This window comes from Molothrus aeneus, chromosome 3 (genome assembly GCF_037042795.1).
Source record: "Molothrus aeneus isolate 106 chromosome 3, BPBGC_Maene_1.0, whole genome shotgun sequence".
NCBI classification, from domain to species: domain Eukaryota; kingdom Metazoa; phylum Chordata; class Aves; order Passeriformes; family Icteridae; genus Molothrus; species Molothrus aeneus.
Genome location: NC_089648.1, coordinates 95,191,373 through 95,212,447, shown reverse-complemented (window position 1 = coordinate 95,212,447; position 21,075 = coordinate 95,191,373). Strand labels below are relative to the sequence as shown.

At 37.7% G+C, this 21,075-nt stretch overlaps 1 protein-coding gene across 2 annotated transcripts in view; it reads left to right on the top strand.

Annotated features, from left to right (window-relative positions):
- SMAP1 (small ArfGAP 1) overlaps nucleotides 1-21,075 on the top strand; it is an 87,428-nt gene that overhangs the window by 64,692 nt on the left and 1,661 nt on the right. Inside the window, exons 7-10 of one of the 2 annotated variants that reach the window (XM_066547450.1) lie at nucleotides 536-614; nucleotides 9,921-10,048; nucleotides 18,314-18,482; nucleotides 19,112-19,443. In XM_066547450.1, the coding sequence (XP_066403547.1) occupies nucleotides 536-614; nucleotides 9,921-10,048; nucleotides 18,314-18,482; nucleotides 19,112-19,443 (708 nt within the window). Of the gene's footprint in view, nucleotides 1-529; nucleotides 615-9,920; nucleotides 10,049-18,313; nucleotides 18,483-19,111; nucleotides 19,444-21,075 lie in introns of both variants that reach the window. The other variant, XM_066547449.1, reaches the window with a different exon arrangement.

Below are 21,075 nucleotides of genomic sequence, written 5' to 3'. Positions count from 1 at the left end.
GGTTTATAACGGAAAAGGTCATGAACTCAGGTTGTGTGCATCAGTGCTCAGCATATCAAAATTCTGAATGTTCTGCAGATGTTCTTTGCAGAAAGGCGAATTGATGTCATTAGTATGCTTCTAGTTTGTAAATTTAAGCTTTTAAAAACTTCATTTTTTTACTTTTTATGCTGCAGAACCGTATAGTTTGGTTGCTGAAATGAGTTGATAAATTATAGACAGCTTTTTGCCTATTTCATGATATGCAGTGGTTCAGTTTAAGACTTCAATTTATTTTAAACTGTTCTCAAACTTAAATTTATTTAAAAATTTAGTACATACCAGTGAACAATATTTTCTTACAGTCATGTGCCATGTCCCTTTTGACCATAACTGCCACATACTTCATTACAAATCAAATTCATTATGATAAACAAATACGGAAAAGAACTTTTACTTCTGACACTGAAGGAGCGTCTTTAATGAAAATTTTTTGAGCACTGAATCTTTTCCGACATGTTATTTGTGTTTATTTTTTTTCCCGTACAAGCCACAGAAGAAAGAGGATCAGCAATCAGAAGCTAAAGCAAGTCCAAAAAAATCATCAGAACCCACTATTGACCTCTTAGGACTTGGTAAGCAATACATAATTGCTTGGTTTTAAATCAAACATAGATATGTAATTTTATATTTTAATCGATATACTTTTATTTTTTCTATGATTACTGAAAGATTAATATGAAAACCATAAGATTGCACGCAGGAATTTAAAACTATAATGGAAAATGCTATTGGCATGTGGGTATATCAGTACTTATGTTTTGCTAAGGAGAGTAATGAGATCCTGTGGGAAGGGGAAATTATCAAAGTGATCTTCAAAGGCCTTGTGGATTGCAGTATTTCATTGTTTATAGTACAAGTGTACTTTTTAATGAAAATGCTGAGGTCATCTGAATCATGTATCTGTAAAAGAGATTATATCATGCATTTCCTATATTAGTTAAAAGAATGGTAAACTGTCAGACTGCAGCTGAATAATACCTTGTAAAATTTAATATAGTCGGCATTTCGGTGTTCTGTACTGACTGCAACTATCATTCATTTTTATCTAATCCACCTTTTTGCTTTCTGACTGGCAGGTAACTATGGGTTTGTCCTGTAAATAAAGCAGTTTCTAGTAAAATAGTTTAATTGACACTGTCTGCCTATACTCTTGTGTATAGGCCATTCTCATAAAATATGTCTTTCATTTATCTAGTGTTGCTCTAAATGTGTTTTTTCCATTTGATTGAATCTTAAAATGTAAATGGAAAAATAAAATATTGCAGTATTTTTGTTTCCTTTTGAAATTCTGTGTTAGGAAAATCTTCTATAAGTTGAATGTGAATAAGATATCAACGGATAACAAGTGAATCGATATTAAGAGTAGTAGTACATGTATTCTATACATGTAATGGTTACTCTTAATTTTCTACATGATTTCTACATTATATTGGAGGAGGCTCTTAATATACTGTATTATATATTGGAGGAGTCTCTTAAATACAATTCTAAAAACCTCACTTAGTAGAAGAGTGTTTTGGGGTTTTTTAGTTTCAAGGTATGAATAATGTGACAAAACAGTAAATGTTTTCTCTGTTTTAAAATTCACATTCACATCAGTGGTTTTTTCCCTCTGATGTAGAGCTAACTGCAAAGTACTATTTTTGCATGGGTTATGTGTATGTTGTCCATATCTCATTCCAAGTAATTGCTACTATAGGCGTGCAAATCTTAATTAACACCGTAGAACGAATTTAGAATGAGCCTGTTTAAAAAAAAATAATTTAGATCTGATGGAAAGCTGATTCTCCTTTATTTTCCTTTAGCAGACCAACAACCTAATTAAAACCTAAAATTTAATCAATATGTGGTTTTGAGATTACTAGGCTTCTGTATTCTGTTGGTCATGATTTGAAAAGTATCTTGGTAACGCTGTTTTATGATACAATAATGAACTCAGATTACATTGGCTAACTTGAGATGTAATGTGCAATGAAAATAGTATTATAATTGGTGCTCAACAGCTCTGCTTCTTCAGTGAGATATAAAAAGGGCAAAGTTTATAATATGTATGTTAAAACCCCATAATTTTAGAGGAGGGAATGCTTAAAGATCTTTTAAATAACAAATTGAAAAGCAGTGTAATAAGCTAGTAGCACTTGGAATCCACTGAGCTGCAAATGAGATATTTGTTAATGAGAGCAGACCTGCATATTTCATTTGAAGAGTTGTCTTTTAATTAGCACCTGCAATAGAAGACTTCAGCTAGTATTAAAAGAGAGGTCACATCAACCCGGTATATCATAGAACCGTAGAGTAGTCCAGGTTGGAAGGGACTTCAAATGACCTTCTGGTCCAAGGAGTCCATGGGAAGGGGAGTGTAGAGATTATCTAGCATCCTATCTATCTAGCATCCTGTCTGGGCACACAGCCTGCAAACCTCCAGTGATGGGAGCTCTGCCACATGTGGAGTTGTTCCAGTAATTGATCTCACAGTAAAAATTTCTTTCTTATCGTGACAAACTTGTACCTGCTGCCCCCTGTCTTCCCAGTGTGGCTCCATGTGTGGCTCCATGTGCAGAGAGAGGCTGTGTCCTCTTCCTAGCTGCCCTTTAAGTACTGGCATGCTGGGATGAAGTCTTCCTGAGCCTTCCCTTCTCCAGGGAGAAAAGACTGACCTGCTTCAGTCTTTCCTCATAGAGCAGGTCCTGCAGCCCTTTGGCCATCTTCATGCCTCTCCTTTGGACCCTCTGCAGTCTGTGTCTGTCCTGAATTGTGGGAGCCAGAACTGGACACAGACTCCAGGTGAAGCCTGGGAAGTGCTGAGTTGAGTGGGATGATCACATCTTTGCCTCAGCAAGTAACACCCCTGTGGATACATCCCAGAATTTCACTCACCTCTTTTGCTGCAGTGATGCGCTGCTGATTAAAATGTTTGATGTGTAATATTAAAATTGATATGATTGCTTAGCTCATTCTTACTGAGCAGACATTTTTCTAATGAGGATTCATTCTCTTAGGACTTCATTTCTGCAAGTGGAGAAGAGCACTAGCTTTTAGTAAGGCAGCTCAAAATCACTTGTGATAGCAGGTTAAGTAATTTTAATGGATCAGAATTCACGCTAGAATAATTTTGGCTTTTAGAACAGCCCAGCTTCTTGGCAAAGTATTTTCTTGAGTAACCCTCACTGCTAGCTTTGGATATGGTGTTAGTCTCTTGGTCATTGTTGTTTTCGTCTCAGTTGGTTTTGCAGTAGTGACTTCATCAGAAGGTAAACTTCCTTAGATAGGACTTTCCCTATGAGAATTATAGCTGGGCAGTTGTCTAAAAGGAAACTCACTTTTCTTTACAAACTGCAAAATTTTCAAGAAAATATGGCTTGGGGAATTGTACCTTTAAATCTTGTAATAGGAGAAGAGGCATAATATCCTCAGTGACCCTACTATGACTTTTGTGATTGTTCTGAGCCCTTTTAAATAGATCTGTGTGCTTCCTTTGATTTCCTCATCAGGGGGTTGTTATTGAGATGCTGTTTAGGTACTTACTTTTTGATAATGCAACAACATTCATGGGTTTTGGCTTTCTGATTCAGAATAGATTTTAGTTCAGAACTCCTCATACAGAAAGGTGGGGAAATGGACATGAACAAGCTAAATATTGTTATGCTCTCTACAGGCAGCAGTGTCAGTGTTCTTGCTGTGCAACCCCAGATTCCTTCCCTCTCTTCCCAAGCAGTGGGAAATAACAGCCTGTTTCTGTAGGCCAAGCCTGAAGCTGCTTTTTTAGTCATCTCTACAATTATTTGGATGTTACCCATGCTGGAAGAATGCCCTGTTGAAAATGTGGAGATCTAAAATTGACACTAAAATCAATAATACAGGATGTTATAAAATGAATTTTTAATATGATAATTATAGGAAACACTCTTTGGTTTGAAAGTCACAGTGTGTAAACCACAGTTCTTCAGCACTTACATGATGGGTGGTGCTGTATTTTCATCTCCCTAGTGTTAATCTTGTGCTCTGTGCTCTTTTTTGTTTTTTGGTTTTTTTTACTTACAAAGTAGATGCCTCCACTTATGCCAAGTTGATGTAAATTATTTCTTAATATTTTGTAGAAAATGGTATGATAGTTATGTACAAATGTCCATGAAATATTGGAATGTTACACAGGCCGTTTGTGATCACTGGGTTTGCCAAGATATGCCACTTAGAAATTACTTTGACATAGAAAGGAGAAAAAGGAAAAAATAGTGGTTTTAAATTATATTACCTTACAGAATTACCAGAAAGAAGAAAAGTGCTTTTTACATATCTGCATAATTTACCATGTTTGGATGTGCCCTTCAAAAAATAAACAATTTCATATTCTGGATTAACCACTGTAGTTACAACGAATAACTAGAAGGAAACAGATTTATTATGGTATTTACTGAATTTGATGTGTGGAGCATTCATCTGGCATGATTGGAGGTAAAATATGATATACTAAAAGCTGCTTATCTGCTTCTGCATGGGGAATATTTTCTGAAGGAGTTCTCTGAAGTTTTGAGAGGTTAATAGTGATATGAAACGTAGCTGAATGTAGCATAACTGAGAATGTACTTTTTGTCAGGACTGTTGGGTAAGTACCAAAAGCAGCATGGTTGGTCCTAAGTCAGAAAGTTGCATTTAAAAAATATTGAAGATAGATTTTTAAATATATAAATATCATATATGCACATATAGATCACAGACTCCTAGAATAGTTTGGGTTGGAAGGGACCTTTAAAGGTCATCTAGTCCAACCGCCCTGCCATAAGTAGGGACATCTTCAACTAGATCAGGTTACTCAGAGCCCTGTCCAACCTGGCCTTGAATGTTTGCAGGGAAGGGGCAGCTACCACCTCTCAGGGCAAGCTTTCATGATCCTCATTGTGAAAAATTTCTTTCTTATATCTAGTCTGAATGTATTCTGTTTTAGTTTAGAATCATTCCCCCTTGTTCTATCACTACAGACCCTAATAAAAAGTCTGTCCCCATCTTTCCTGTAGGTCTTTAGGTACTGGAAGGCTGCAATAAGGTCTCCCTGGAGCCTTCTCTTATCCAGGCTGAACAGCCCCAACCATCTCAGATTTTCCTTACAGGAGAAATTCCTCTGATCACCCTCATGGCCTTTCTCTGGACCTGCTGCAACAGGTCCATGTCTTTCCTGTCCTGGGACCCCTGAGCTAGATGCAGCACTCCAGGTGGGGTCTCACCAGAGTGGAGAAGTAGAATCCCTTCCCTCAACCTGCTGTCCATGCTGCTTCGGATGCAGCCCGGAATACGGTTGAGTTTCTGGGCTGCAAGTGCACATTGCCTGCTCATGTCCAGATTTTCGTCCTCCAGGATCCGTAGGTCCTGCTCTGCAGTGCTGTTCTCAATCCATTTATCCTCAAGCCTGTATTTATAGCATGGATTGCCCAGACCTGGTGCAGGACCTTGCATTTGGCCTGGTTGAACCCCATGAGGTTTGCATGGCCTCACTTCCTGAGCTTGTAAATATGTTAACATTTATAGTATTGCTGCAATGTTCAGATTATGCTTAGGTAAGCAATATATCTACCCAAAAGGAAAACATTTACAACCACTTGAGGCATTACTAGCTTTCTGGCTTTCCACATTTTATTTTCAAATGTATTATATAGAAATTGCTTCCCTGTGAATGCTTTTTCCTTTCTGCAAAGGTTTTAGCAGTAAATAAAATTTTACTTATGCATTAAATAATTCTGCAATAATTTTGGCCAGACAGACCTTATTTGAATCTTTGCCCCAGATTTTCATTGGAACTATTGACCTATTTCTCTCAGTTCTGCCTTTCTAGTAATTTAGTGTAAAAAATAATCATATGCATATTCTCTTTATTGAAAGTCTTGGTGTGGCTGTCATAAATGATTGTATATATAAAAATACATGGCTGCTTAGTAACAAAGTTCTTGTAAACAGTTTGGCCCATAAAACATGAGCTTCAGAAACCTAGAGTTTAAGACCAGATCTGCTTTTTTGCTGTTCCCTCTCCTGCTGTCCCTTTGAAGCCCTTCTGCTGGTCTTTCTCACTATTGGTGCAGATAAATATACCAAGGGTTGATGATGTATATGAAATCTATGATGCATATGAATAACAGAAGGCAGCACTGAATTGGAAATTATCATGTCGGGGATTAATCAAATCTGTACAGAAAAAGAACTGTAAAGGTAAACTTCACTGGAACCCTTCACTGTATTGTTGAGTATCCTGGTAAACAGTTCCTGTTTCTGCTATCAAACTGAAACTAGATTTCCTAATCTGAAGTCAGAAGCATCATCTGCTGTTACATTGTGGCAGACTCCAGTCATATATTATGTGTAATATTGTCATAAACTGTAAGAACAGAGGTTTTGGAACCTCACCTAAGAGCAAGGGTGAGGAAAAGCATCTGTAGACTCTTCACATTCCCTTCTCTGACTGAGCATGGAAGCCCTGCTTTGCATCTGTTCTCATTGCAGTGGTTTTTGCTACATCTAACATTTTATTCCTAGCTATGGATGTGTTCTCCAGAAAAGTGATGGAAGTACTGTTTCTCAAAAGCTAATTGCTTCAAAGTAATCCTGTGATGGCTGAAGTTATAAATGTGTCAAAATACTCAGACAGCCCATGTAACTTAATCTGATGTTTACCTGTTCCCTGGAAAGGCTGCAGCTGTGTTTCCTTCTGTCATATACACACCACCTCTTCTAATCAGGTTTTAATGATAGGTGGCACAAGTTGTAGGAATAGTGATATATTTAGAATAAATTAAATCTGAGGACTCTGCTGAGGTAATCTTTTTTATATTACAGAAATATTTTAAAATGAGAAGGGAAAGGAGGAAATACATCCTAATCCATGACCTAGTGTGTTAAAGTTGAGACTATCCATAATCTCTGTATAATAGTGTGAATTATTTTGTTGAAAAACAAGCCTGTATGTGCCTGCATATAAATATATTTAAATAGAAACACTAATATTGCTACAAGTAATAAACTGGAGTGAAAACATTGTTAGGTTTTCTTCTGTATTCTGAAATTTATTTCTTTCAGTAGGGAACAGGGAAGGTTTTTGGAGTCTGTTTTATTACCTTTTGAGAAATCAGTAAAACAGGATCATCTATTAATACTATTCATACAAGCTTAAAACAGTGTTGTAAACAGTAATTCAAAATATCTGGTTTCTGCATCAGTGGAGACAGAGGTATTTATTCAGTAAGAGATGAAAGGCATGTGCATTGCCAAATAGCATTCTTACAGAACAAATCTAGCAAAAATCTGAATTTTCATAATATTAATTTATAAGAAGCATATTAAATACTTGAAAGATACTATATTTTTGCAAATGAGTTCTGTCATGACTGTTCTAAATATGTGAAGTGCTTGTTTCAGTAAATTATTGCATTTAAATTTTCAGTCTTCTATGTTAAACACCTTTACATTCAGGAAATCTAAACTACTTTGGAATATGACAAGAAAGATTTTTTTTTAAATACATTGCCTTACTGAGAAAATGAGAGCATTAAATTATTAATTCCTGACAGTTGTTTTGCTTGAAAATTATGCACAGTTCATTCCTAAATTTATCTGAAACAGTGAACCTTTGGGGAGATGTTTTTGGAGCTGCCAGTCTGCAGAATGACCTCAGAAGAAGCTTATGCTTAAATGACCAGTACATTTATATGCACACATCTCAAAGCACTAATGTGCATCAAATGGTGCAGCAGATTATACGTATGGTCATTTTGCTGTCCACTGGCTTCCATTCATCAGAAATAAGGGTAAGAGTTAACCTTTTGCATTAAGGTCTAAGTAGCTCTATCATAATCATGGCTGAGTTTGTAACTTTGCTTTTCAGAATCAGTGCAACAGCAGTCCCCCGGCAAAGTCAAATCACAGAAGAGTAATAAACTGACTGAGGTGGCTACTTCACATTCCTCAAGCTGCTCACTTTTTACTCAGTATAGAAGATCTACTAGTGTTAACTCATTCCCATGGCCACTTTGCCTTCATGGCAGGCAGACAGAAATGAGAAGCCATCTGTCATAGTTTTCCCCAGCTGGCAACTAAGCCCCACACAGCCATTTGCTCACTCCCCTCATGGGATGGGGGAAGAGAATCTAGAGGGTAAAAGTGAGAATACTTGTTGGTTGAGATAAAAATAGTGTAACAGATAAAGCAAAAGCTGTGCTGTAAGCAAAGCAAAACTTGGAATTCATCCACCACTTTCCATGGGCAGGCAGGTGTTCAGACATCCCCAGGAAATTGGGGCTCCATCACGTGTAACAGTGACTTGGGAAGACAAATGCCATCACTCCAAAGGTCTTCCTCCTCCTCCTCCTCCTCCTCCTCCTTCCCACTGCTTCATTTACTGAGCATGGCATTATGTGTTTGTTGGGTACGGAATATCCTTTTGGTAGTTGGTGTCACTGTCCTGGCTGTGTCCCCTCACAACTCCTTGTGCACCCCCTGCCTCCTTACTGGTGGGGTGGGGTAGGGAGCAGGAAAGTCTTTGACACTGTGCAAGCACTGCTTGGCAATAATGAAAACATCCCTTTGTTATCAACCTTGTTTCCAGCACAAATCCAAATCAGAGCCCCATATTGGCTAATGAGAGAAACATTGACTCTATCCCAGCCAAAACCAGCACAGCATCTGTGGGTAATGATCTTCTGAGTGGATTGTTTCAGAATGCAGTCTTATGATGTTAGTGTAGTGTTTTTAGTGTAGTGTACTTTAGGGTTTTTGGAATACTAACCCTCCTGTGATGTATAAACAGCTGTGCCAGTCATGGCAGTGTTTCTTTTGCAAAGAAAGTTTTGACTTAATTCAGCTCGTTTGTTCTACCAGAGAAGTCTAACTTCTGCACTGAGATTGGTTAATTTTAGACTTAACTTCTTCTATTGCCTATATAAGCTTTCTTAAACTTGCTTGTTAGGACTACCCAGTCCTTATAAAGTTCAGCAGATTCTAGAGTCACCTTTGTATTTGTTGAGCTCTATGTAATGGCAAGCCACTTCTTATATGCTTTGGTATAAATTTATTAGCCAATTCTCATGCCTTTTTCTTGAGCAGCTTGAAATCAAAAGAGGATGTTTGCTCTGTTCCTTAAAAACACTTTTGTGATATTTTTGTCCCTGTATCTTTTAAAGTACTTTATTGCAAATTCTCTTTAAGGCATGATTCTTTTCATGCATCCACTTTCACCTAGATCAGTAAATGTGTTCATGTGTTAAAGTGGCTTACAGACACCAAGGCTAAGAGTGAGAACCATAGGTTCTTATGGGTTATTAGTTCAGTGTGCCTGGCAGGTGTGCTCATATGGAGCTATAGAATAAAGTCTGTGCAAAGGACTTTTGAAAAAGGGTGGACCTTTTCCCTAGTGCAAAGTTTATTTATGTACTATTAAGTAAATAAATGTATCAAGAATAACTTCATGGATTCTAAAATGTAAATTTTAATTCTGGAGCACAGATGAGTGTATTTTGTCTGATACTTGGCTACCAAATTTGGACCTTCTCAGTAAGACATCTATTTAAATTCTTACTACAAATGTTGGTGTGCAGAGACTCCTAAAAAATAAGTAGTGTGTACTGCTAAGTTGGTGTGGTTATCCTAAGGGAAGTTTAAGTAGGTTTTTTGTCATTGGTTGTTTTTTGTTTGGTTTTTTCCTCAAGGACAGTAATGTGCCATCTTCTTTGGGAAAGAGGTCTTTACAGAATCTGAACAATATTGTAGTCTGAAAAATATCTCAGAAATTGAGCACATCTTTGATAGGGGCAGGGCAGGAGGGAATAAACAGCTTTAATTACTCTCATGGTGTTAGGATACTCATAGTTTTCACTTTAAGAGTGATTCTGTTGCTTTTTTAGATGGTCCAGCTGAAGCATCTGTAACAAATGGAGGCACTGCTGCTGTCACAGCACTGAATGATGACCTGGATATCTTTGGCCCCATGATCTCTAATCCTTTACCAGCAGCTGCAGTACCTCCTGCTCAGGTAAAATTTATTAAGTGTATTTAGTTATATGTATGTGTAAATATCTGCATGCACATGTGTATTTTCCTTCAGGAAATTGTTCATTCACACAGAAGGAGTGCACAATTCTCTACACATCTTAAGCACCTCATGACTAGAGATGCTTAAACTGTAATACTGATATTTTTCTCACCTCTTCAAGCTTCTGGACTGCTTGGATATAGAAGTACATGGTGTGGTCTTTCTGGTTATCCAGCCAAATTGGATTCTGTCTTACCCTGGTGATGGTAGTAATGTTTTCTTTTTTCTTTTCTTTTATATTCTTTTTTTGTTCTTTTTTTTATAGGTATTGCTGAATATAACTTTATGTTCTCAGGTTATTTGGCATCAAGTAATCCTTTTTAAGACCTCTTATTGTTTTGTGATGCCGATATTTCGGAAAGGCTGCAGCAGATGCTTCTCTCTTAGACATGCTAAAAATTTGGAGTCTGAGGTTTCATACTCAAAATCAAGAACAGATATCAAGAAAAATTTATCTTGCTACCTGGGCTGATCTGTCTTTTGTATCGTCTTGGAGCTTGTACTTGAGAGTAGCATAACTCCTACGCCTGGCCTGTTCCTCCTACTCCTACTTTTGGAGTAGTGCTGGGTTAGTTCTCAATCTGGGGCATTTTGCTAAGGTCATTTAGAAGCTTATTTTTGTGTAGGGCTTTCTGTCTCACTCTGCTGAACCAGAAAGAATTGTGTGTATTCTTGAATTTATGATTTTGGGACATGTGATCTGTACTCTTTTCATCCTTTAGTTTTCATAGTATGCAGAGTGGAAGGGATAATGATGAAAAGGAGTTCTGAGTGCCTTAAAGCAAATACATGTTATTCAACACATTTTGTTATCCTTTACTCTCCCTTTCCCTGCTTGCTGCTGAGGGCTGACTGTGCAACATGCTAGTGAGGGTTTCAGAGACTGAAACCACATTTCTTTCTTGCTACAGATAGAGCAAGCTTCCCACCATGTGTTAAGCTACCCATAAACAGTTAGGGAAATAACATGTACATTTGCATTTCAATTTGGATGTGTTAGCCTAAATTGCAAAGGAAATTGTTGGTGTAGATGTTCTTATCTCTTGTGGAAGTCTCTGGTCAAAGTACCAGGAACAGCAATATTTGAGTGCTTGTTGTCTGGTATTCTAATGATTTATGTCAAAATTGATCCCTGTAGAGCTAGATGTGAAAAGCAGTAACCCCTTTCTAGCTTCCCTTAGTTTTTAATTTATTACATTTGAGTGTAGATTGAGTAAATTCAAATCTAGAATTTTGAATTTTTCACTTGGCCTCAAAATGAAGGGGCCAAGGGTAGTATTGTACATAATGGATAGCACTGAATTCAGGTTTTCCCCCTTTCCAGTCATTCTGAAGCTGGAAATGATGACTGCTGTATGTAGTTACTGTGTGCCCAGGAGAAAAGAGCAACCTGAGAAAGAAGAGAAAAGCCTTCTTTTGTTTCTATTCCTTGGACATGTGATGTCATCTGTTGGTTAAAGAATTATTTAGCTGAAGAATACAGGAAATCCAAAAGAAGGCTAAATAGTTAAGAGTGAAAAAAAGCAAAGTGAAGGGTGATATTCTAGGTGATGATGACTAGTGATGGGTTAAATAATAGAGTAGATACTAAAGCATACTGAATTGTATGTGTATATAACATTTTCAATTCATTTCTGTGATAAAGATTGGGTCACTGGACCTTTTGTGAGAGGAATATTTTGACATGGTGTTCATCTTTGTGCTAGTTTCTAGACTAAGTATGGTACTACTAAATTGATTAAAAAGTGGTAGAAAGGACAATACTATCTCAATATCTGGTGAGTATCACCTTCTTTATATACTAGAAAGCATTAATATATTCACTTGCTGTGAACAAGCCTGTCCAGATTTGTAGTGACATTTTTCTTGACTCTGAGGGCTGTAATCAGGAGTAACAAACAGAACTTTCAGCAAGCATTTTTTTTATCAAGCACACAATCCTTATGGTGTATTGCAGGATTTAATTCTTGGTTATCTTCCATTTTTAATCAGTATCTCAAAGAGAATGTAATGTAATCAGATAATCTACAGATAAGAGACAGGAGCACAGGTTGGTAGCAGAAGACAGGTTTCTGATGGTGATTACGTGGGTTGCTTGCTAAAGTGGGACAAAGAGAATATTATTATCATTATCCTAATTTTTTATTATCTTGAATATTATTATCCTGTTTTTCTTTGGGATTATCAAGACCTTGGATGCATTCTGTTTCAAGGTGGTGGTGTCTAGCCTGGGAACTGAGACTGGGGAGAAGTTGCCTCTCATTTGGCAGTGCTATAAGTATTTTGTAAGTGCTTTCATCTTGCAACATAGAAAAAAGTTGTATGGGATTCAGAGAAGAGTTAGGAGAATACAGGTGCCTTATTGTGGGAGGGTTTAAGGACTTGGTCTATTTAAATTTCTTGAAGTAAATAAGAGGTGTGATTATAATGTGAAATTATTTTGTGTGAGGCTGTAATTGGTGAAGTGGGCATGAACTCAGATCAGCAGTTGAGAAACCCTAACATTCAGTTCCTGTGCTTGAATTTGGAAAATTTAAAGTAGAAGTCCATGGTCAAACCCTAACTTGAACTTGTTTGAATATCTATTAACAGAATGTATTGAAATTTTAAAAAATTAAGTAGAAGAAGGGGATAAAATGTGGAATAGCATGGCTTGCTTTCTTGCTGAGATATTTACCATTATGTTCTGCACTGTAGGTGTGTCTGAGGTGCTGCAGTGGGATTTGAGAGCTTTTCTTCTGAAAAAGAAGGGAATTTACTGGTGCTCTTCAAACTGATCTGTATGACCCTTGAGTTTTCACAAGATTGCTTTTCTTCTCCATTTTAACCTGAAAGGCAGCATTTGATGCTAAATGCACTCTGGTTTATGGCACTGTGGAGCACAGAAATGTCTGTTTGAATGTTTTATTATGAGACTGAAACATCATAATGTCTGCAAAACTTAGGATTTATGTCCATTGTCATAGCCAAGACATGTTTTTCAAGTGAAAACAAAAGCATTTGTTTCTCCTTTTTCAAATGTGACTTGAGCATTGATGATCATGAGTACTTTGACTCTGCTTTCAGATATATGTCTTTATCACAGTTTTCAAAAATATTTAAATGTTTCTTCCCACCATTCTGTATAGCTCTATGCTGTTGTGCAAACTGTTGAATTTGTAAAGGACTAGTAAAGAACAATATGTAACAGAGTGATTTTGTTTTTTATAGAATTTTGCCTATTAGCAAACTCGGGGGTTTAAGAAGAGTTACCTTAAGCAGCTTCTACAGTAGAACTAGCTATAAGGCATGTGCTATAAATTATGTATTATTCATGGGCACAGAAAGGGTAGAAGAACATTTCATATGTTTAATGATGTTTTTTTCATGTGAAGTGGGCATAGCTAAATTATAGGTATTAGAATAGGGTTTGTTGCCAAATATTGTATAGGAACTGAGCAAAGGTCTATCATTTTTACCTATACTTTAAACAGTTTCCTAAATTGTTTTAGCCAGATGTTAATTTCAAATTTTGTGTAGTATGTCTTCCAGCAAAAGTGTGAACTTCATTCTTCAGTGACATTTATAGGGAGGAAGAGAAGGGGAGAACTGTGAGGTATTAAGTTTGGAAATATTCATTCAGTGAAATATTTAATATATGTCTTTCTCCGGGCAGGATACTCAAATTTAGTCAACTTAAACTTTCTTGGATTTTGTGTGTCTATGTGGGCCTGATTTGAATTGTACTATACTGGGAGCTGAGAATCAGTTCAGTGGCTACAAAAGTGTATTTTCATAGAGATGGTGTGTGTTTTTCATGATTCATATCTGAAAAACTATTATAGATAAAGAGATGTTCATAAATACTCATTTTTCCCTGAGGTCCCATGTGTGTCTAGCATGGTTCCATAGATTGGCAAACAAGCTTCAACTTACTAATGAATTGTGGTGATGTTAATGTGTCAAAGTTCTCAGATTTTGTGTAAAAATGTGTTGTTTCAGAAATTTGCTTTATCATGAGTCTTATTTAAGCAGGGCAAGACTGGAGAGCTATGTAGTCCTATTCCAATACAATCAGTTGAAATGCTTGTAGCTTCTGCTTATGTTTGCTTTACCCCATCTATATTTTCTGGTATCCATGGCTTCAGATGGAGTTAGAGCAATTCCAAACATGACTACAGGCTGGGCAATAAGTTGAGAGCAGGCCTGCACAGAGGGATTTAGGGGGGCTGGTGGGTGCAGATCTGAGTGAGATCTGGCAGTGTGCCCTTTCAGCTTGGAAACCCAATAGTATCCTGGGCTGCATCAGAAGAAGCGTGTGACCAGCAGGTGCAGGGAGGTGATTCCCAACTCTGCTACACTCTCATGAGAGCCCTGCCTGCAGTCTGGGGCTCCCAACATAGGAAGGTCCCAACAAGGACCTGTTGGAGCAGAGGGGGCCACAAAGATGCTCAGAGGGATAGAACACTGGTCCTCTGAAGTGAGGCTGAGACAGTTGGGGTTGTTCAACCTGGAGAAGAGAGAAGGCTCTGGAGACACCTCATAGTGACCCTTCAGTATTTGAAGGGGACAACAGGAAAGATGGGGAGGGATTCTTTCTTAGGGAGTCTAGTGACAGGACAAGGGAAAATGTCTTCCAGCTGAACAAGGGTAGGTTTAGATTAAATATTAGGAATAAGTTCTTTACTGTTAGGGTGGTGAGACTCTGAAACAGGTTGCCCAGAGAAGTTGTGGATGCCCCCCCATCCTTGGCAGTGTTCAAGGCCAGATTGGACAGGACTCTGAGTAGCCTGACCTGGTGAAAGGTGACCTGCCCATGTCAAGGGGTGGAACTTGATGGTTTTTAAGATCCTTCCAGCCCAAACCATTTATGAATCCATGATTATACTCTCTTTGGTGCTTTAAATGCCTTAGGTGGAGCACAGTGAAAAAGCAGACATCATACTCCAGAACCAGAAGGAGTTAGCTGAACAGGGTCTAGAGGAACAAAAATTTATTTTGAGCTCTAGAGAAGGGAAATCTGAAGAAGGAGTTGGAAATGGGACTGCAGGAAAGATAAATGTTTTCAAGGCTAAACAAGGATGATTGCAAAGGAAACATATTGGTTGTTGTGAGTACTGGACATGCAGCGAAGAATAAAGTTGAATTTTAAATCTTATTGTAAGGCTAATTATATTCTTGGATATGATCTGAGAAAGTGATAAAAATCTTAATATTTTTCAGATATTGCTGATAATTCCTAAATGCAAGGGAACAGATGAGATTTCTTAGTGTTTTTCTTTGTGAACTGAATATAGTTGAGTGCTCATTTCCTCATTAGTTATTAACAGGAAATAACAGTTGATTATTTTTAATGGAACTGGGTAGATTTCTAAAAACAAAATATGCAAAATCAAAACAGGAAGAGTTGAAATAAACATCAAGTCCATTTACAGTGCAAAGAGAAAAAAGGTAAGGATTGTATATAGAATTTAAGACCTTAATAATGTACTTAGTACCTTGGTTACTTAAGAATAATTGTGTGCTAGGCTGTATTTTCCCTATGCAAATAGCTCTTCCAGTCTGCAAGGAGAAATTGAAAATGTTGTGTGGGGCTATTATTTATCACCATACAAATGGAAAACAGTGGAGGCCTGGCTTTTCTGCAGGCCATCCCTGCTTTCCTAGATACCAGCCAGGGCAAGAGACATGCAGATAGCAGGAAAGTGCACATGTACTTTTTTCTCTCCTGCAGGCCTTCTCTCAACTCCACGTGTCCCATTGTCCCACTTCCCTCTTTCATTTCCTCTGTTGCCACCTCTCTTTCAGTTTGTAGGAGAAATTCTGTTGCACTGATATCATGAAACTGCTTATCAGTACGATTCTTAAGCACCTGATGAGCATTTAGGTTTAGCATAATGACTCACTAAGAGCACTGTGTGTAGGAAAATGATTATATGAATGCCAGGTGTGTTTTTATAGAGGTCTTGGGTAGCATGACAATGTTAGAGGTACAAAAATCATGTCAGTGTTGGTTGTTTTTTAACTTGGATGCCACCTGCTGTTTTCTTGCCATGTATTTTGCATTACCTTCCATTTATTCAGCTGATGAACACTTCAGGGAGTGCTCGTCCGGTGCTTTGGCTCCTTTGAGGATCTTCCAAAACCAAACCAAATGAAGAGACATTAAATGAACATTTAATCTTAGGTTGTAAACATAACATGATCAGACCTCCAGGTTTCCAGCTCTGCCTTCTAGAGAAAAGTAAATCCCTTCCTTGCTGCCTGCAGGCAGCAGAGGGGAAGCTCCCTCTGCTCACCCACTTGCAGTGCTCCTGTGTGCTCCTCCCTGCAGCCTGGCTGTGGCACAGGGGCTGTCCTAGCAGGCACCACGGGAGATCCATGCCAGCAGGGAACCATTCAGTAATGGGCCTTCCTGGGTGTATGCACAGGAAACCAATACTGCTCTTCAGGATGGCCTTTTACCTGAATGTGTTGTTAAATCTGATTCTGGTATTTTTAAAGACTGGTTATGTCACACAGATAAAGAATTGTCTCAAATAGGGCTTCCTACTACCCACTTAAATAAAAATTAATTTGCTTTGCAATCAGAAATTACTGTGAGAAGGAAGAGGAAAAAGTTTTTTTTAGTATGTACAGAAAAAAAATGGAAAATTTAATGGTAGAGTGGCCAGAGAGGTTTCATAGGTATTTTTCTGTTTGCTTTCCCTCTGTAGTGCTGTCAGCCCACTCTTGGTTGCCCACTAAGTCCTACTGACTTCAGCCCAAATTGGCTGTAGTATAAATGCAGGTTTTTCACTTTTCCAAAAAGTTCCCTTTTTTTTTTTTGTTCTCTTCTCTTTCTACAGCAGTTTTGGAAAATTTTCACCATCAACTGTATGAATCTGCAGTTCTTTCTTTTGCTGGTTTCTTGCAAATTCAGCTGGTAACAGAATTGTTCTGTGTTGTTGGGGTTTTTTTCCCTAATCTATGGCACCATCTTACGCTAGAGATTTTAGCACTTCAGAAGTCATACACCTAATGTGTTTTTGAAGCTGCATATTGAATATTTGTGTTGTGGTGTTTGTAACAAATCCAGTGTGACCATAGTGGACTTTTCAGGGCTTAGTCAGCAGCACACCAGCAAAAGCAGCAGATCAGAGATAGTTGCTTTAAGGAAGATTGTAGGGGTGTTCCATATCTGTGCATTTTGTGGTGTCCTTTGTCTGCTAAACTTGGGTATCTCAATAAACAGACCTGGTTACATGTTGAGTAGTATGGAGAAGAGTTGAAACTCATGCAAGCTGTAGGTGCAGTAGGTATATGTATATGCTAAGCAGTTGGAGATCACTTAGCTGGACTAAATAGGGCCATAGTTTAAGTATGATTTGCAGTCCTGGCTCTTTTTCATTGTGCGTGCAGTTGATTTGCATTAGAAGTTCCCACTGGTAACAGGATGAGTTGTGTATTTTAAGGAATATAACAAGAACTTCTGTATTGCCTGGTTCCCCAAGAAAGCCCCCTCATGGAACTGTATGGGTATGAACAGCAGCATAACAGCACTGAGAGACTGCATGTAATTTGCTTACAAAACATTCTATTGCAAGAGCAGTACAAAGCCTGCCAGCCTGCCTGTATTTTAGGTTTCATTTGTAGATTGCAGTAAGTTTTAGATAATTGTGCTTTCTCAATAAGTGAAATGTGCTTACAGAACTCTAAGCCAATTATAAACAATGTATTTTAGAAATTTTATTACTTGAAGTAGATAACCAAAATTTTGCCTTTTCTCTAAAGATACATTTCAAAGCACTTAATCTTTTGTTTTAGCTCTTCTCTAATCTATTCTGCCTATGAGAGGATTAATGAGATGTGAATTTTAATCTCCTTATTGATTTCCTAATTATTTTTCATAATCTAACTCCAGCTCTTGATTTATGCTTCTCACTGATGAAAAATGTAGAAGCAACAGGAATGAATAATCTGTATGTGTATGCCCTGAAGCTGGTTGAAGATTTAGTTTTCTTTGTTTTGTAACCTCCATCTGCTCTGAAGGTCTTTCCATATTGCCTGTACTGCTTTTTTCTGTCTCTAGTCATACCACATATTTTTAAATTCCCATTCACTTAAATTTAGTTTCTGTAAATAATTGAGGTTTTATTAACTTGAGGGGCAAGGCTGTACAGCAAATACTTAACATCGTCTTTTGCTGGCTTCTTTCAGTAGTCTGTCTTGTCTTTTATTTCCCAGAGCACTTCCACTAAACCAGCAGCTGCCACCTTGTCTGGAGCAGCCGGGGATCTTGATCTATTTACTGAGCAAACAACAAAATCCGAAGAGTCAGCGAAGAAACAACTCTCCAAAGACTCCATTTTATCACTCTATGGCACAGGAACAATGCAGCAGCAAAATGCTCCGGGTAAATAATGTTGTGAAGGTTTCTGTGCAGTCCTATTTTAATCTTTATCTAGAAAAGTACAAGTATAAAGCTAAGGTTGGATACCTGCTAAACTATATGCAAATGAAGGTTTTTTTTTTCAGCTTTTATAAAACTGAGAAAAATTACTGAAATGTAATATGGATGCTAAAGAAAAACATATATGTGATTTTAATTTATTTATAGCTGTTGAAGTTATCAAGTGTACAATTTACAGAAAGATTTGTGACATCTGATTCTGCCATGCAATTAATCAGTGAGGGTCTGAGTCTCCAGTGTGCAGGCAGCAGTCTGTCAGGATCCCCTGCAGAACTGTCAGAGCTTTGGTTTAGCTGTGTTTGTGTGAACACAAAGACCTCCAATACAGCAACTGAAAGATTCTGGTTCACCACAGGGATGCCAGACTTTCTTGGCAGTTTAGCTCGTGGTGAGTCCCTTTCCTTTGAGAGTTTTAAAGTAATTTTTTGCTTTTACCAGAAGCTAAATTGGCAGCACTGACATACAGATGGACAGAGTTATACTTACAATTATTTTGGTGCACTTCTGACTTATGGGATGGGGGTGGAAAATCACAAGACACTTCTTCTGAAATCTTACCTTCTCTGGTACAGGCATGTTCATGGGCTCGTCTTCTATGCCATTTACCACACAACCATCAACTCACTTTCAAGGCTTTCCAGCCATGGGAGTTCCTGTGCCAGCAGCAACTGGGATGATGGGAAACATGATGGGACAATCAGTGCCAGTCATGGGACAAAGCACAGGCGTGATGGTAGGAGTGGGAGTGCCCAATGGATTTACTGGTACTGCACCAACTGGTGTGATGGGACTTCCTCAAACTGTCGTTGGACCTCAAGGTGGAATGGTGGGACAGATGGTCACACCACCACAAAATAAGTATGGATTGCAACAAAACCAACAAGCTCAATGGAACCTCTCTCAGGTAAAGACTGGCACTTCCCAGACAAAAGTGCTTTAGGAAGAATGATGCTTTTCAGATACAAAATGTGTGGCTGTAGGAGGAAGGTCAAGTGTGGCTAAGTTAAAGACTACTGGACTGTGAACTGCTCAGAGGCACATGTTAACAAACCAGTGAATAGTTCAATGAAAGATAACTACTATGAAAGCAGAGAATAATTTTGCCAAATAGACCAAACTCAGTACTCTGCTTCCATAGCTCTTATCATCCTGTCATCAGAGCCAGCCAAGTAAAAAGCTTAGCTCAGGTAGAGTTACAAAATTTTGAAATGAAACAGCCTTATAACTAAAAGCAGAATTTAACTACTCGAGGATAGCCATTAACAATGAATACTTCCATTCTTAGATTTCAGGATAAATTTTGGTGGAATGTGAAGTGCTTTCTGCTCTTAACATTTTCCTGTAGATAATTTGCTTAGGTGCATCTGTTATTTATCTGTAGCATTTTTTTCCATCCTATGTTTTAAACATCTTTCAAAGATTCTCTAGAGGGTTAATGTACATGTAGTACTGTATTTGCACATTTTCCAAGGAAACATCTTGAAATCAAGTATTTGAGTGTTTATTGGGGCAGGGTGAGGCAGAGGGATCAGACTTAAATTATTCCCTTGGACTTCAGCATGGATGATAGCAACTATTTTTTAATACTATTGTTTGTATTATGATAACAATATAATAATTCCATGCTGCTTACTTAGTAATGCAGGAAGAGAACCTTAGTGACTGACTCAAATTGGATGATATGAATTTTTACTGTTCTGCTCCATTTTACGGTGTGAACATTATGAAGGTAAACAGCATTGCCTACATGGATAAAAAAGCCCCTGTTTGAAAATACAGGCTGTCATTCTGCTTTGAAAAGTAATTCTTAAAGGTGAGAATTTCAAAATGTTAGATCAAAAATATCTGTGGATATACTTGTGGCAGTCTTTTCATAGGTAGCTAGCTTTAAAAAGACCCATATCAGCTTTGAAATTAAAGTCTTGCCTCTTATCAATTACATGTTAAAACTTGGCTCCTTGAACAAGTTCTTCACATGTTCCTGTACCCCTTGCACATCAGATGTTGTCAGTATGATGACATTCCACAGTCTGCAGAACTCTGATCTAAACTTTGACTAGTTGAAATGGGGAGAGCTTGCTTTACCAGATAACATGTGTTATATAGTCTGCTGCTTAAGAATCCTACTCCAGAAGAGATGAACCACTGGGTAAAGCATGTTTTTTTCAGCCTTTTTTATATTTCCAGGTTCAGTGGTGTCTTGTTTTCTGCAGATACACAGTTCTGTGTGAAAGCATACAGAACTTAATTTTATGCTGAAATACTAGTTTGCAATTTACTTGAATTTTTCATCAGTGTTTCAGTTTCATTTTGCAACCTGGTATTGTTTGCTCATGTTTAAATAAACTCTGACTTTTACCTAGTACTGCGTTTCGTTTGAATCAAATGTTACTTATCCAACATCTCTATTCATTGGCTCTGATTGTTAATTGCTCCAAATGCTCTTTTGGTCCTAAACTCATTTTGACATGGAGCATTTAAAATTACAGTGACTAGATATTTGTAAAGACTACAAATAGTTTTGCGCAGCTCTGAA